The sequence below is a fragment of the Oncorhynchus nerka genome, linkage group LG24 (genome assembly GCF_034236695.1).
Source record: "Oncorhynchus nerka isolate Pitt River linkage group LG24, Oner_Uvic_2.0, whole genome shotgun sequence".
NCBI lineage: Eukaryota > Metazoa > Chordata > Actinopteri > Salmoniformes > Salmonidae > Oncorhynchus > Oncorhynchus nerka.
This window is the reverse complement of record NC_088419.1, coordinates 28,555,830-28,572,180: the sequence shown is the minus strand read 5'-3', so window position 1 is coordinate 28,572,180 and position 16,351 is coordinate 28,555,830. Positions and strand designations below refer to the sequence as shown.

The window sequence follows — 16,351 nt, the reverse complement described above, 5'->3', positions numbered from 1 at the left end:
GAAAAGGGTGCATACTGCCACCTGTAATTATGGAAGGTTTTCTCAGGAGTATAATTAATTGGCTGAGCTCTCCTGATGACCCAGATGGAATCATGTGATCCTTCCTTAAAATCCCATAGGAAGTCCCACCCAGTTGACAACTTCCAAATGTTGAAAGTCCTCAATGGCGCTGCCCATGCTAAAAAAGGATTTGGGGCACTCAAGTCCTCAATCGATCTCTCTGCTCCATCCTTACCGCTTGATGTGTGCCAAAGGTATTCCGCGAATTTGACTCAGATTTTTTTTAATGCACACAGCATTCGAAGAAAATCCTGGCTGGTTCTACTCATTGGCATAGGTGCAACCTGATATTGAATTTGGACATGCTGAAAAGTTGTTTTACCTCTGAATGTCTGATGCTATTTGCATGTCATGACAATGCCGTTTCATTTGGAAATGGTCATTGAATAAACTATAGGCTATGGTCAATGTCCACGACGTTAATGAAGCTTTCAGTAATAGGTAGCAGCCTACTTGTAGATACAGGCTTTTGCACTGTAACGAAGGACACAATCACAATTCTAAACTTGCTATTCCTCTCAATTTGCTAGGTTAGCCGCCGAAATATCTTGCACTTTTTTGACGTCGACACACGCTGTCGATACCTTTTTTAAGGGCTTGGCTGTTTCCAGTCAGTTGTGACTTGTAGCTGCACCAAAGCAAACGCCTGCACATTCACAGCCAATTTCACCACTTGGGCTATAGGCTACTGCAGCAGTGGAATTGAGAGTAGGCTACTAGTTTGTATCGGGTCCGATATTTGCAACTGGTGATACTTATTGCCATGAAGGATTTAATTCGTTTTATTAGCACAGTTGGTATGGCTTGGACGACTTTTCTCAGTGCCATTTAAGATACGGTCGGAAAGATCGCCGTGAAACTCCACATCTTCAGATTCTACTTAATTTGTTAGATACAACGGGTGACAAGACATGAACATGGATACAACTGTGAATTCAGGAAGAAATTCCGAGAAATCTCACCTCGTGCACGAGATGAATGCCAAAATGTATTCACTGAAAAGGTAATGACATTTTTTTCCCTTCATGTTTGAGCTGTGATTATTTCATATGAAGCCAAAATAATATAGATGTTGTGGTATTTGGTTCATTCTACATGCCATATTCCGATATTTAGGTTGCGCATTAGCCTACAAAGAGGGAGAATATATTTGTACAATTATACAAACACAGTAGACTGGTCTATTTTCTTGTATGCAGTAATTTTAAGGGTTTATTAAACTGAAAATATTTAGGCTACGGTGCAGGGCAGTACTGTAGGTGTACACTTTATCTTGTGTTGATTGTTTTAAACTGCAGTTAGTGTAGCGTAATTATTGGAGACATAGGCAACCAAAACCAAACTGATAGTCCTGTTTCTGAAAACATGCGGTAATGCAACGAAAATGTATGTTTCCGCGAAGTAGGCTACACATCCCATGCGGGGATAGCTCACGCTGCACATAGAAGACATTCACATTTGTAGCCTATAATTTCCAAGGGTCCAGTGTAATAACCGTAGTTGCCGAATTTAGCTTTATTCACGCTGAGCCTATTCTTAACCTGTCCGGGTGCTGCCAATAAGCAGGCAGTGTGTGAAATGTTTTGTCTGAATGAACAAATCATTTCCATGCTTGGCTTCGTTTTGGACATTATTTGACGGATGGCCCGAGGGAAGTATCATGATCACTGGTAAAAACGAATCTCTCATTACGAGATCTGATGGGAGAATGGCGAAACACCCTGAGACCTTAGCAATTATATTAACTCATTTTTAAGTAATAGTAAAAATAAGTGATTTTCACTGGGCGTTTGCAGATTTTTATCCATCACTTTTAAAATGTTCAGATACAAAATTGTAGACAATTTTATTTAGTGAGCTATATTTTTGTAAAATTACAATGTGCTGCCAATAGATTTAAGAAAATCCTTGAAATAATTATCTATTTAAAATGTGCATGGGGGGAAAGTCATGTTTATAAAAAAAATAGACAAGCTAAATAGATTATTAGGTCTACCTATTTGTGTAAAAAAAATGCTAAATACAAAATAGTCTAACCTAAACGAAAACTATTACTCTATTTTAGTAGCCTATGGGTTTAATATTTGATTCCCAATGGTATAGCAATTGTAATCGCAAAAACAAAAGGTTGAATGAAGATGATTTGATTTCAGCACCATGGACAGCAGTCGCGTTTAAAGACTCTAAATAATAATTTGTCCTTTAACTGACTTTCCTAATTAAACAAAGGCTAAATAAATTTAAAAAACATTTGACAAATGCTCGTTTTTTTGCCACTCAAGTTGGTTATTGACGTGAATAGAAATAATAAACTTATATTGCAACAAATAAACTATAGAATCCATGATCCATTGATTTTGGGAATGTATTAAAATATGAATAGCTAATACCCTATCCTTAGGGAAGTACATGTGGATCATCATATGGGAATTGGGCCTACAATGGATTCAGAGTGCTGGCGAGACCTGGCTCCAAGGAAAAGTCCAAGGAAAAATCTCCAAGGAAAAGTCATAACCCATTCGGCAAAAACTGGTTGAATAAACATTGTTTCCAGGTCATTTCAACAGATACAAAAAAAGTATATGTATGATGACGTTGAATCAACGTGAAACTGTTTGCAATTGCAAAAAGTCTTTAATCTAAGGGATTTGTCTTTTTTTTTCTCACCCACCTAAAACCAATGACATGGTGACATGTTTTGTTGATTTCACGTTAGTTGACAACTGAACCAAATGTAAATCAAAACTAGACGTTGAACTGATGTCTGTGCCCAGTAGGAAGCCAAAAGTGTGTTTAGTTAACGGCATTAATAGGCCTATAGGAAATGCCCCACGATATTATATTTATTTATTTGCCTTGTGTTGGGGTTAAGTGGAGTCACATATTTGTCCTTTGTTTTTAAATTGCAGTATGATTTGCTTAGTCAACCCCTCCATATAACCCCCCCAAAATGGAATAATTGCTAAACTAATTGTACATATTAGCATCAGCAAACACGTGTTATACGAGGTGTGTGTTATACGTATAGAGACATTTGTATAGAGCCTAAGAACGGTTTTAAATGTCTTTAATCAAATGATCCGAGAATGCTGTTAGATTTTAATAACATAATTTCATTTTTAGTTAAAGATTCTGAACAGTTATTCTGATTCACATAATATTTGTTTGTGATAGAAATGCTCACAATTTTTTGAAGTACTTTTTCTCTCACTGCTAACTACCAGGCTTATATTCACGAGCTCTCCCTGACTGATAGCTCTTCGAAGTGCCATGTCAAGAAACTTCGATATAGTGAGCAGGGTAGCAGTAAAATCATCTCAAGCTAATTTGGTGATAATCAATGCAACTCAAACAACATTGAAATTGAATCAATAATTTTTAATCTCCCGTTTTCCATGTCTCTTGTGATGCACTTCACAGCAGCACTGAAGGATGTGTTGACATGATAACTCCTTTTGTTCCATGCTGGCTGAAGACCTAGCTAGCCAGTAACTAGATAACACCAGAAACATATAAGTATCTTTGTCATAGATGAATGGTGCAAACTTTAATTTGGAGGGGGGACCAGTAACTTTATGATCAAACTTTCAGTGTAGAAGCAACAGTCATTGTTTATACTTTGGTCATACTTTGATCTGGTTTCATCGAAATATCATCCAATTTAATGTAAAATATGATTTTGACTGTTCATGACCTTTTGGATAACTCTCTCACGGATTTTGACCCTCCATAAGCACCAACACAATAGTTATTTTCTAACGCTATTCTACTTACCCTTACATACCTAACTAAACTAATGTGATACTTTTTTTTTTACAGCTAATTGGGTTCTATTACAGTAAGGCAAAAAAGTATTTAGTCAGCCACCAATCGGGCAAGTTCTCCCACTTAAAAAGATGAGGGAACTGTAATTTTCATCATAGGTACACTTCAACTATGACAGACAAAATGAGATTTTTTTTTCTCCAGAAAATCACATTGTAGGATTTTTAATGAATTTATTTGCAAATTATGGTGGAAAATAAGTATTTGGTCACCTACAAACAAGCAAGATTTCTGGCTCTCACAGACTTGTAACTTCTTCTTTAAGAGGCTCCTCTGTCCTCCACTCGTTACCTGTATTAATGGCACCTGTTTGAACTTGTTGTCAGTATAAAAGACACCTGTCCACAACCTCAAACAGTCACACTCCAAACTCCACTATGGCCAAGACCAAAGAGCTGTCAAAGGACACCAGAAACAAAATTGTAGACCTGCACCAGGCTGGGAAGAAGGAATCTGCAATAGGTAAGCAGCTTGGTTTGAAGAAATCAACTGTGGGAGCAATTACTAGGAAATGGAAGACATCCAAGACAAGACCACTGATAATCTCCCTCGATCTGGGGCTCCACGCAAGATCTCACCCCGTGGGGTCAAAATGATCACAAGAACAGCGAGCAAAAATCCCAGAACCACACGGGGGTACCTAGTGAATGACCTGCAGAGAGCTGGGACCAAAGTAACAAAGCCTACCATCAGTAACATACTACGCCGCCAAGGACTCAAACCTGCAGTGCCAGACGTGTCCCCCTGCTTAAGCCAGTACATGTCCAGGCCCGTCTGAAGTTTGCTAGAGAGCATTTGGATGATCCAGAAGAAGGTTGGGAGAATGTCATATGGTCAGATGAAACCAAAATATAACTTTTTGGTAAAAACTCAACTCGTCGTGTTTGGAGGACAAAGAATGCAGAGTTGCATCCAAAGAACACCATACCTACTGTGAAGCATGGGGGTGGAAACATCATGCTTTGGGGCTGTTTTTCTGCAAAGGGACCAGGACGACTGATCCGTGTAAAGGAAAGAATGAATGGGGCCATGTATCGTGAGATTGAGTGAAAACCTCCTTCCATCAGCAAGGGCATTGAAGATGAAACGTGGCTGGGTCTTTCAGCATGACAATGATCCCAAATACACCGCCCAGGCAACGAAGGAGTGGCTTCGTAAGAAGCATTTCAAGGTCCTGGAGTGGCCTTGCCAGTCTCCAGATCTCAACCCCAACCCCAGAAAATCTTTGGAGGGAGTTGAAAGTCTGTGTGCCGAGCAACAGCCCCAAAACATCACTGATCTAGAGGAGATCTGCATGGAGGAATGGGCCAAAATAACAGCAACAGTGTGTGAAAACCTTGTGAAGACTTACAGAAAATGTTCGACCTCTGTCATTGCCAACAAAGGGTATATAACAAAGTATTGAGAAACTTTTGTTATTGACCAAATATTATTTTCCACCACAATTTGCAAATAAATTCATAAAAAATCCTACAATGTGATTTTCTGGATTTGTTTTTCTCATTTTGTCTGTCATAGTTGAAGTGTACCTATGATGAAAATTACAGGCCTCTCTCATCTTTTTAAGTGGGAGAACTTGCACAATTGGTGGCTGACTAAATACTTTTTTGCCCCATTGTATGTAAACGGTGCCAGTGAGATCAGTGTGCGTTCAGCAATGACAATAGGACTTTGATACAATCTGAGCTTTGATATTGTAAAACAGAAGTAGAAATGAAATGGGTTGCTTGACAGCCCCATGCATTCCAAGTCTGGGACAATAATTATGAGAGCGAGACTGATGTTGCAACAGGTAACACCAAACCTGGAAGTATTTCAGCGTGAAATGTATGGCATGTTTTAAGTGTGCACACAATGTGTGGGGATGAGGGTGTTGCAGTGTCCCCGAGTCTTCAGATCAGCAAAGTAGGATGGTCTTTACTGTCAGTCACCCATGCCTGAGAAATCTTTGCTGCAAGCTGTGCATGTGTTCTTTAAGACAAGATTACCATTTGGGAGAGGATGGAGTCAATATAGCCTATGTGTTTTTAAAGGCCCAGTGCCGTCAAAAACATGATTTCCCTGTGTTTTATAAACACTATATAGACAAAAGTATGTGGACACCTCTTCAAATTAGTGGATTTGGCTGTTTCAGCCACGCCCGTTGCTGACAGTTTTATAAAATTGAGCACACCGCCATGCAATCTCCATAGACAAACATTAACAGTAGACTGGCCTTACTGAAGAGCTCAGAGACTTTCAATGTGGCATCATCATAGGATGACACCTTTCCTACAAGTCAGTTCGTACAATTTCTGCCCTCCCAGAGCTGCCCTGGTCAACTGTAAGTGCTGTTATTGTGAAGTGGAAACATCTAGGAGCAACAACGGCTCAGCCATGAAGTGGTAGGCCACACAAGCTCACAGAATGGGACCACCGAGTGCTGAAGCATGTAACACGTCTGTCCTCGGTTGCAACACTCACTAACGAGTTCCAAACTGCCTCTGGAAGCAATGCCAGCACAATAACTGTACGTCGGGAGCTTCATAAAATGGGTTTCCATGGCTGAGCAGCTGCACAAAAGCTTAAGATCACTATGCACAATGCCAAGTGTCGGCTGTGTGGAAGAACCTGACTGGCCTGCACTGTTCCTAGGCCGTCATTGAAAATAAGAATTTGTTCTTAACTGACTTGCCTAGTAAAATAAAGGTACAATTTTTTTTTTCTTTAAAAGAGCCCTGACCTCAACCCCGTCGAACACCTTTAGGGATGAATTGGAATGCCGACTAAGAGCCAGGAGTAATCGCCCAACATCATTGCCCGGCTTCACCAATGCTCTTGTGACTGAATGGAAGCAAGTCCCCTTAGCAATGTTCCAACAACTAGTGGAAAGCCTTCCCAGAAGAGTGGAGGCTGTTATAGCAGCAAACTGGGACCAACTCCATATTAATGCCCATGATTTTGGAATGAGATGTTCGACGAGCAGGTGTCCACATACTTTTTGTCATGAAGTGTATATTCCCACTGAGGTTAGAATAATACTGTGGAAGTCATGATAATGCCCTTTTAGTGTAAGAGCTGTTGGGGAATAAACACCTTACATTTCTGCCTGTTTTGGTGGGATGGCGTCTTGGACTGCCTGGTGACATCATCAGGCGGTAAATTAGTTAATAGACCAATAAGAAAGTGAGTTTGAAACCTCTCTGCCAATGACAGCAAATTTTCAGTTTTCCCCTCCCCACTCAGACCACTCCCAGACAGTCCTAGCAAAATCCTTGCTTGAGAAATTGCTCTTTGCTAAGAAGCTATTTTTGTTTATTTTTGACCATTTTAATTGAATGCAAGGTACTTAACCTAATTGTTACCCAGAAGTGATTTAATATTGAGGTAAAACATCTGCATTGAACCTTTTTTTTTAAATGGATGGAATAAAGATGAAATGACAGATTTAAGAATTGAATTAGGAGAGAAAATGTTATAGGCTACAATGTGGATGCAACTGCAGAGCTTCTTCTAAGATCATAATTGCAGACAGCAGTGCAAGGTCTACTGGCTGCTGTCCAGCATCAGTGTCAGGTTCTGTAGACAGGCTGAGCAGGCCAGTTCCCTTGTGTCTGAAAATCTGAAACTCTTTGATTAATCATGCTTGAATTTGGGGCCTTGTCAGTCTGGCTAACATGAATGGCTATTAGCCTTATGACAGACCTATTTCCAGACGTCCCACTCAATAAAAGGCACCAAGGTAATGGTGCTCTGGCGTCACATTTCAGATTGCTGTCAAGATCTTTTGTACCAAATGACCTCAAGAATCCCTGCTCCCGCCCGTCTCTCTCGATTATTGAAGATGATAGTAAAATGGGCCATGAAAACAGTAGTTCATCAGACTTCAGTGGATTCATCATATTTTGACCAGCCCTTTGAACAACACAGCACCATCATGTATTACATTTCCCAAAATGCCCCTAAATGATCCAACATGGCATGTGATAGGCCTATGCCAAAGTATCTACAGTACCAATGGCTCTCCAGGATGAGCAAAGCAAACAGAATTTCATTTTCCAGCTAATTAATCGTTTGCTGACTAATCATTTAAACAGCAGGCCTAAACAAATAAACTAAGTCTTCAGGCGGTCTTTTCAAATGTATTTCTTAAAGGCCTAGTGCAGTCATGTGATTTTCCAGTGTTTAAAACCATACAATGCCTTCAGAAAGTATTCACACCCCTTGACTTTCTCGAAGAGCTTTGCACACCTGGATTGTACAATATTTGCCTTTTTTTCTTTTTTGACATTTAAAATGTGACTCTTCAAGCTCTGTCGAGTTGGTTTTTGATCATTGCTCGACATCCATTATCAAGTGCTGCCATAGGTTTTCATGCCGATTTTTTTTTTTTTTTTAAAGACAACTTTAAGCAGGCCACTCAGGAACATTATGTCGTCTTGGTAAGCAATTCCAGTGTATATTTGGTCTTATGTTTTAGGTTATTGTCCTGCTGAAATGTGAATTTGTCTCTGTCAGATGGAAGGCAGACTGAACAAAGTTTTCCTCTAGGATTTTGCCTGTGCTTAGCTCTATTCCGATTCTTTTATCCTAAAAAAATTCCATAGTCATTCCCGATGACCAGCATATCATGATGCAGCCACCACCATGCCTGAAAATATGAAGAGTGGTACTTACTAATGTGTTGGATTTGCCCCAAACATAATGCTTTATATTCAGGACAAAACTGTATTTCTTTGCCACGTTTTTTGCATGATTACTTTAGTACCTTATTGCAAACAGGATGCATGCTTTGGAATATTTATATTCTGGATAGACTTCCTCCTTTTCACTCTAATTTAGGTTAGTATTGTGGAGTAAATGCAGGCTGTAACCCAACAAAATGTGGAAAAAGTCGAGGGGTGTGAATACGCCGAGTCTCTCCTTAGGCTCTTTAGTCTGCTTGTCTTGAGCACAGAAACCTGGAAATACATTTGCTCTATCATAGTCTACACCAAATACATTATGTGTATCTTTACTTGTTTTAAAAAACAATTGTATTTTTTGTTTTAAATCTACAGTAGCAAGACAGTTGAAGGAAATAACATCATGCAGTGTGTTCCAGTTTGGGAGGGAGAAGAGAGCCCAGTAGTCTACAAGACACTGCTGCAGAACCATTGTACAACATTGAACTAATTTGCATTCATGTTTGATTCTAAATCTATGCTCTAGAATTCATCCAGATTGGACAAGATGTAAAATATTTACTGTGGGTAAGACATCCCTGTGTAAAACTGTAATGAACCTATGTTGCGGCTTTGTCAAATATCCATCTTAGAATTCTGATGAACCAGTGGAGGCTGCTGAGGGGAGGACGGCGCAACATAATGGCTGGAATGGAGTGGTATCAAACCATGTGTTTGATACCATTCAACTTATTCCGCTCCAGCCATTGCCACTTATGTATGACAGACGGACATTTGAATAGCCTCCATGCGTTGGGTTAGGATGTGAGGGGGTGTATTTGTTCTCATGTCCCCATGGTGTGATTAAACAGAAGCTGTTTTCCACTCGGCCGGCTCCTTTTAACCTGCGTGTCGCTGGACTGATGGAGTCGGGGCCCAGAGCTGGGTTATCTCCTGGAAGCCAAAATTAGAGTTTTTCCACTTCATTTAGTCTCATCATCCTCATTGCACATGGGGAGATAATAGTTGCCGTATGTTTTATTTTTTGTGTATTATTTTCCATGTATAATTATTTTTGTTTATATATATATTATTATAGATACTCAAACATATTGTTCATTTATGTAATACTTGATATACATTGCTTTGGCAACGGTGGCAACCACCCCTTCATGCCAATAAAGCATTTTATTGAATTGAGAGAGATTTGCTGATTGAGATGTAATCAGATCTCTGTGGGAGTGCGCTACAGTCTGATGATACAAGCAGACAGGGGCTGAACATCAACCCCAACAAAACATGTGTATTTTTACAATGCATACATATGAAAACATCCAAGTCCATTCAATATACTTTAGGTTGTTATCCAGTATCCTCTTATGAAAAGATCATAAGACAGGGCAGACCTACTGTATGTATGTTTCATAAATGACGTTGTCATTTCCTTTCCCATCCCAGTTCCTCTTCAGACTCCAAAGAAGACTATCCCAACATCCCACTTGAGAAGGAAGATGTGGCTGGTGCCATTAAGCTGAAGCAGCCTGTTGGCGCCCATTGCCACGATAACAAAGCAGTGAGTGAGGAGAACCATGACACGCTGCTGGCTAAGAAGAAGCTGTACATCGCCTCCATTGTGTGCCTCATCTTCATGATCGGAGAGATCATAGGTAAGGCTGGGTGATAATATTCCTCAGTCTAAAATGCTCTTTCATACCTAGGGCCAGGAGCTTTTCCTAACCAGAAAAAACTAAGGCCCCTTAATAGAAGCTATTGACTACTGAGATCAGAGTAATGTTTTTTTTTAAATTCCTGGTCACATATAGGAAAAACTATTGGCCATAAACTGTAATCTATACAAATTATGAGTAGGTTCCTTAAACTTTGAAGTCAAGGTGAAGTTTTTTGGTGATCACTGGGTTTAAGGCCATCTGAGTCAGTAGCACCGTGGGCAGTTCTCTGTAATGACGTTTTAGAGGCTACTAGAAATGCGTCCAGCCTTTCATTTGTAAGTCGCTCTGGATAAGAGCGTCTGCTAAATGACTTAAATGTTAAATGTAAATGTGAATGTCGAAGTCCTCCCCTGGAAAAAAGACAAATGTCCTGTCAGCCCAAAGCACAATGGAGAGGAGGTAAAAGTGAGGAAAGCATGACGGTGACATTTTATATTCTATATTTAATGTCTAGACTTCCTTCCGGGGCTTGGAGTCATCCACTTTCTTCACACTGACTGTTGTAAAAAGATATTCAACGTTTATCTCCTAGTCAGCGACTATTACTGTGGGAGAAACTGAAACTCCAGAATTGTTTCTATAATTCTTTCCCTTGACATTTGGAATGAACGTGACTGAAACCATGCTGTCTTTTGTACAGTACTACTCAATTTAATTTCAAGAGGCAATTTCAGAGTTTAGCTGATGACTCAGATTCTTTCAAGCGTTGTTTTTGCATTATGTTATCAGTAGATTTTTATTTAGCTGTAATGGGAATCAAAACGTATTTTAATTTTAAACACAGCCTGTACTTTCATTCATGAGACTCATTCATCATCAATAGCATCTAAAACAGGGGTACTCAAGTACCATTTGAGAAGGTCCGGTTATACATTTCCAAGGTGGTAAAGGTCCGGCTGGATATTGTCGTTTATCGGCGTAGTAATAAACCCCCACCTATTAACCCATGTGACCCCCAAACTGTTCACACCCCTCTTGTTGACGGACAACAAAAAAATTCAAGCAACTTTCGCCCAATTCTACATGTTTTATGGGGATGAGATTTGTTTTGCCGTTTTAAAGCTATTTTCCTGCAATTCTACACATCTTTCCATATCTTACGTGTTTATATGATACCAGGGGTCGAAGCCTGACAAACATGAACATTATGTCTCTCTGAGACATCTCCATTGTCTGTGTATCTACAGGTGGCTACCTGGCCCACAGTTTGGCTATTATGACAGATGCAGCTCACCTCCTGACTGACTTCGGCAGCATGATGGTCAGCCTGTTCTCCCTGTGGATCTCCTCTAGACCACCCACCAAAACCATGACCTTTGGATGGCACCGCTCAGGTTAGGCCCATGACGTACCAGCTTAAAACATCTTTGAAGATACTTTCCCATTTAGTCCCCAGAACACATGGTGAATGTTGTCATAGCTGAATAGTAATAGCCAGGGTCTCAATTCTCTAAAATGATGGATCAACAGATGTGTGGTACTGATTGTCACTGTCTCCAACCCCCACAGAGATCCTAGGAGCGCTGGTGTCAGTGATGTCCATCTGGATAGTGACTGGGGTGCTGGTTTACCTGGCCATTGAGAGGATAGTCAAGAACGACTTTGAGATCAACAGTCAAGCGATGCTCATCACCTCCGGTTGTGCCGTCATAGTAAACATCATGTGAGTGGTTCATTCTCACGGCTTTATAGCTTAGTTATAATCATCTGCACTTGATTGGGGAACAAAATGCACATAGTGAAATAAATACCTTAGCTGGGGTAAGCCATTCAGCTATGTTGTCTGTTTTAATGTTCATCAGCGCATATAAACTGAAGGATAAAGACAAAGGAACTTTAGACTATGGACATGTATCATCCTCTATTCCCTCCCTCCTTTAGCATGGCGTACATCCTCCACCACTCCACCACCTTCCAGGGCTCAGGCTACCAGCAAATAGACGAGAACGGGCAGAGCCCTTTGGGTCACAGGCACTCTCATGTGGGCCACTCCCACACCCTGCTGGGTCATGGCCATGGCAACACCAGTGTGAGAGCAGCCTTCATTCACGTGTTGGGAGATCTCCTACAGAGTGTTGGGGTCCTAGTGGCTGCCATCGTCATCTTCTACAGGGTCAGTAACAAATACTAGTGTTTACACCTTACAGTACACTTACATTATGTTATACTGTATTTATTTTACAGTATAACAACATTTTTGGAACCCTTTTACTCCCTGTTTTCATGGTATCCAATTGGTAGTTAGTCTTGTCCCATCGCTGTAACTCCTGTACGGACTCGGGGGAGGCGAAGGTCGAGAGCCATGCGTCCTCCGAAACACAACCCAGCCAAGCCGCACTGCTTCTTGACACAATGCCCGCTTAACCCGGAAGCCAGCCGCACCAATGTGTCTGTGAAACGCCGTACACCTGGCAACCGTGTCAGCGTGCATTGTACCCGTCCGGCCACAGGAATCGCTAGTGGGCGATGGGACAAGAACATCCCTGCCGGCCAAACCCTCTCCTAACCCAGACGACGCTGGGCAAATTGTGCGCCGCCCCATGGGTCTCCCTGTCGTGGCCGGCTGCGATAGAGCCTGGATTCGAACCAGGGTCTCTAGTGGCACAGCTAGCACTGCACCACTTGGGAGGCCCATACTGTATTTTTTTTACAGTGGAACATATTCATGTTCACTGAAAATGTCAGGTTCTTGGGCAAAAAGTCATAAATTGACATCTAACAATATACCATTTGGAGAGATGCAACTGTTGTGCTATTGATGTCGCTCAGTCTCAGTAGGAAGAGGTTAACGTCTCGTCACCCTGCAAGATGTTGCTCTTCCATTAGAAACCCTCCCTGTGATTAAAGTGGCCTAATGTGTTATGGCATCAGTAGAGCAGCACCCCATCACCCTCTGATGCCAATGTCTTCTGCTTGTGTCATTCTCTCTCCTGTGGACCTTCTGTTGCAGCCTGAATACAAAGTAGCAGATCCCATTTGTACCTTCCTCTTCTCTGTGTTTGTCCTTGGGACCACCATCACCATACTCAGGGATGTTTTCAGGATACTCATGGAAGGTAAACTCAACAGGCTTTTCTGTTTCTCCTGCTCTGAAGTGAGCCAAGGTGAATTCAAAACAATAAAATTGTTTCCTCAGTTTGTCAATTCATTTATTTATATAAAAATGCACAATAAAGCATTGCCTCGTGTTCCATGAGCTTTTTTGAACGGGCTAGGCCTCTGTCCTCATTCTACAGGGGCTCCTAAGGGAATAGAGTTTAACTCGGTGAAGGAGGTGTTGCTGTCTCTGAAGATGGTGAAGTCTATGCACAACCTGCGCCTGTGGGCCTTGACCGCGGGACAGACCCTGGTCTCCGTCCATGTAGCCATCGGTGAGACCCAGCCTCCCTTAGTCTGACACATGACATCACTCCATTTAGATTGTGCACGCACAATCTACCATGTTGATTCACATGCTGCCAGTAGTCGCCAAAAGAAACCAGTTGACACAAGCAACTAAACTATTAGACATTACAGCCCAAAAAGCACGCTTGTTGACATCTGTTATGGCCATTGTTGTTTCCCAGAGGAGAATGCAGATCCCCAGAGTGTCCTTAAGGAGGCTACAGAGATCCTCCAAACCAAGTTTGGTTTCTACAGAACCACCATCCAGGTGGAGCCCTACTCTGATGACATGGCCTACTGCACACACTGCCAGGATCCCATGGACTAACCGCAGTGGAGGCTGCTGAGGGGAGGACGGCTCATAATAATATCTGGAACAGAGCAAATGGCATGGCATCAAACACATGGAAACCATGTTTGATGTATTTGATACCAGTCCACTCATTCCGCTCCAGCCATTACCATGAGCCCGTCCTCCCCAATTAAGGTGCCACCAACCTCCTGTGACTAAGACTCACAACTACCATGGAGACAGGAGAGAGCTGTCATTTTGAAAGGGAGTGGGTACTGTATACATACAAAAGCATACAGTGCCTTCGGAAAGTATTCATACCCCTTGACTTATTCCACATTGTTGTCACATCCTGGATTCAAAATGGAATAAATATAAACTGATAAAAAAAGGGAACACTTAAACAACAATGTAACTCCAAGTCAATCACACTTATGTGAAATCAAACTGTCCACTTAGGAAGCAACACTGATTGACAATAAATTTCACATGCTGTTGTGCAAATGGAATAGACAACAGGTGGAAATTATAGGCAATTAGCAAGACACCCCCAATAAAGGAGTGGTTCTGCAGGTGGTGACAACAGACCACTTCTCAGTTCCTATGCTTCCTGGCTGATGTTTTGGTCACTTGAATGCTGGCGGTGCTTTCACTCTAGTGGTAGCATGAGACTGAGTCTACAACCCACACAAGTGGCTCAGGTAGTCCAGCTCACCCAGGATGACACATTAATTTCGAGCTGTGGCAAGGTGTGCTGTGTCTGTCAGCGTAGTGTCCAGAGCATGGAGGCGCTACCAGGAGACAGGCCAGTACATCAGGAGACGTGGAGGAGGCCGTAGGAGGGCAACAACCCAGCAGCAGGACCGCTACCTCTGCCTTCGTGCAAGGAGGAGCACTGCCAGAGCCCTGCAAAATGACCTCCAGCAGGCCACAAATGTGCATGTATCTGCTCAAACGGTCAGAACAGACTCCATGAGGGTGGTATGAGGGCCCGACGTCCACAGGTGGGGTTTGTGCTTACTACAGCCCAACACCGTGCAGGACGTTTGGCATTTGCCAGAGAACACCAAGATCGGAAAATTCGCCACTGGCGCCCTGTGCTCTTCACAGATGAAAGCAGGTTCACACTGAGCACATGTGACAGACGTGACAGAGTCTGGAGACGCCTTGGAGAACGTTCTGCTGCCTGCAACATCCTCCAGCATGACCGGTTTGGCAGTGGGTCAGTCATGGTGTGGGGTGGCATTTCTTTGGGAGGCCGCACAGCCCTCCATGTGCTCACCAGAGGTAGCCTGACTGCCATTAGGTACCGAGATTAGATCCTTAGACCCCTCGTGAGACCATATGCTGGTGCGGTTGGCCCTGGGTTCCTCCTAATGCAACACAATGCTAGACCACATGTGGCTGGAGTGTGTCAGCAGTTCCTGCAAGAGGAAGGCATTGATGCTATGGACTGGCCCGCCCGTTCCCCAGACCTGAATCCAATTGAGCACATCTGGGACATCATGTCTCGCTCCATCCACCAATGCCACGTTGCACCACAGACTGTCCAGGACTTGGCGGATGCTTTAGTCCAGGTCTGGGAGGAGATCCCTCAGGAGACCATCCGCCACTTCATCAGGAGCATGCCCAGGCGTTGTAGGGAGGTCATACAGGCACGTGGAGGCCACACACACTAATGAGCCTCATTTGGACTTGTTTTAAGGACATTACATCAAAGTTGGATCAGCCTGTAGTGTGGTTTTCCACTTTAAATTTGAGTGTGACTCCAAATCCAGACCTCCATGGGTTGATAAATTTGATTTCCATTGATAATTTGTGTGATTTTTGTTGTCAGCACATTCAACTATGTAAAGAAAAAAGTATTTAACAAGAATATTTAATTCATTCAGATCTAGGAGGTGTTATTTTAGTGTTCCCTTTATTTTTTTGAGCAGTGTATATACCGGCCTGTTATGGAACCCCAATGTCAGGGGAAAGGTCTTTAATTTACTGGTGAACGACCTGCCCGTGCACGGTTTTCGACATGTCACCTTCGGACGACAGGGACTGGTATTGGAATCTGGCTCGAAGGACTAAATTGTTATGAGAATTTTGTTATCAATGTTCATAAACTTCAAATAATCTACTCCGCAACCCAGAGTTTGTAAGATTCTGGTTTAAATGAAACGCAGATTTCTCAGCTTACAATAGTCAAAATGTTTATTCATGAGGACGTCCTAACATAAAAAATGCAAACCCAGTCTTTATAACAAATCTTCAAATCTTAAGCTACACCTTGCTTAGACAGTCTGTTTTTCCACTACATAGATACATTGTTTAATCTGCATTGTTTAATCTTTCATAATTTTATAATCTTTCAACAAATTATTTTATCAGTAACAAAATCTTAATTTAATCCATTTGAAATCCAGGCT

The 16,351-nt window shown here is 41.9% G+C and overlaps 1 protein-coding gene across 1 annotated transcript; it reads left to right on the top strand.

Moving 5' to 3' along the window:
- The first annotated feature begins 482 nt into the window (after nucleotides 1-482).
- Nucleotides 483-14,262, top strand: slc30a2 (solute carrier family 30 member 2). Its single transcript, XM_029630704.2, has 8 exons — nucleotides 483-1,063; nucleotides 9,987-10,195; nucleotides 11,446-11,592; nucleotides 11,768-11,921; nucleotides 12,140-12,371; nucleotides 13,209-13,314; nucleotides 13,495-13,629; nucleotides 13,825-14,262. Exons 1-8 carry the CDS (start codon nucleotides 972-974, stop codon nucleotides 13,968-13,970), a joined length of 1,221 nt encoding a protein of 406 aa, XP_029486564.1. The 5' UTR covers nucleotides 483-971; the 3' UTR covers nucleotides 13,971-14,262.
- Nucleotides 14,263-16,351: the final 2,089 nt, after the last annotated feature.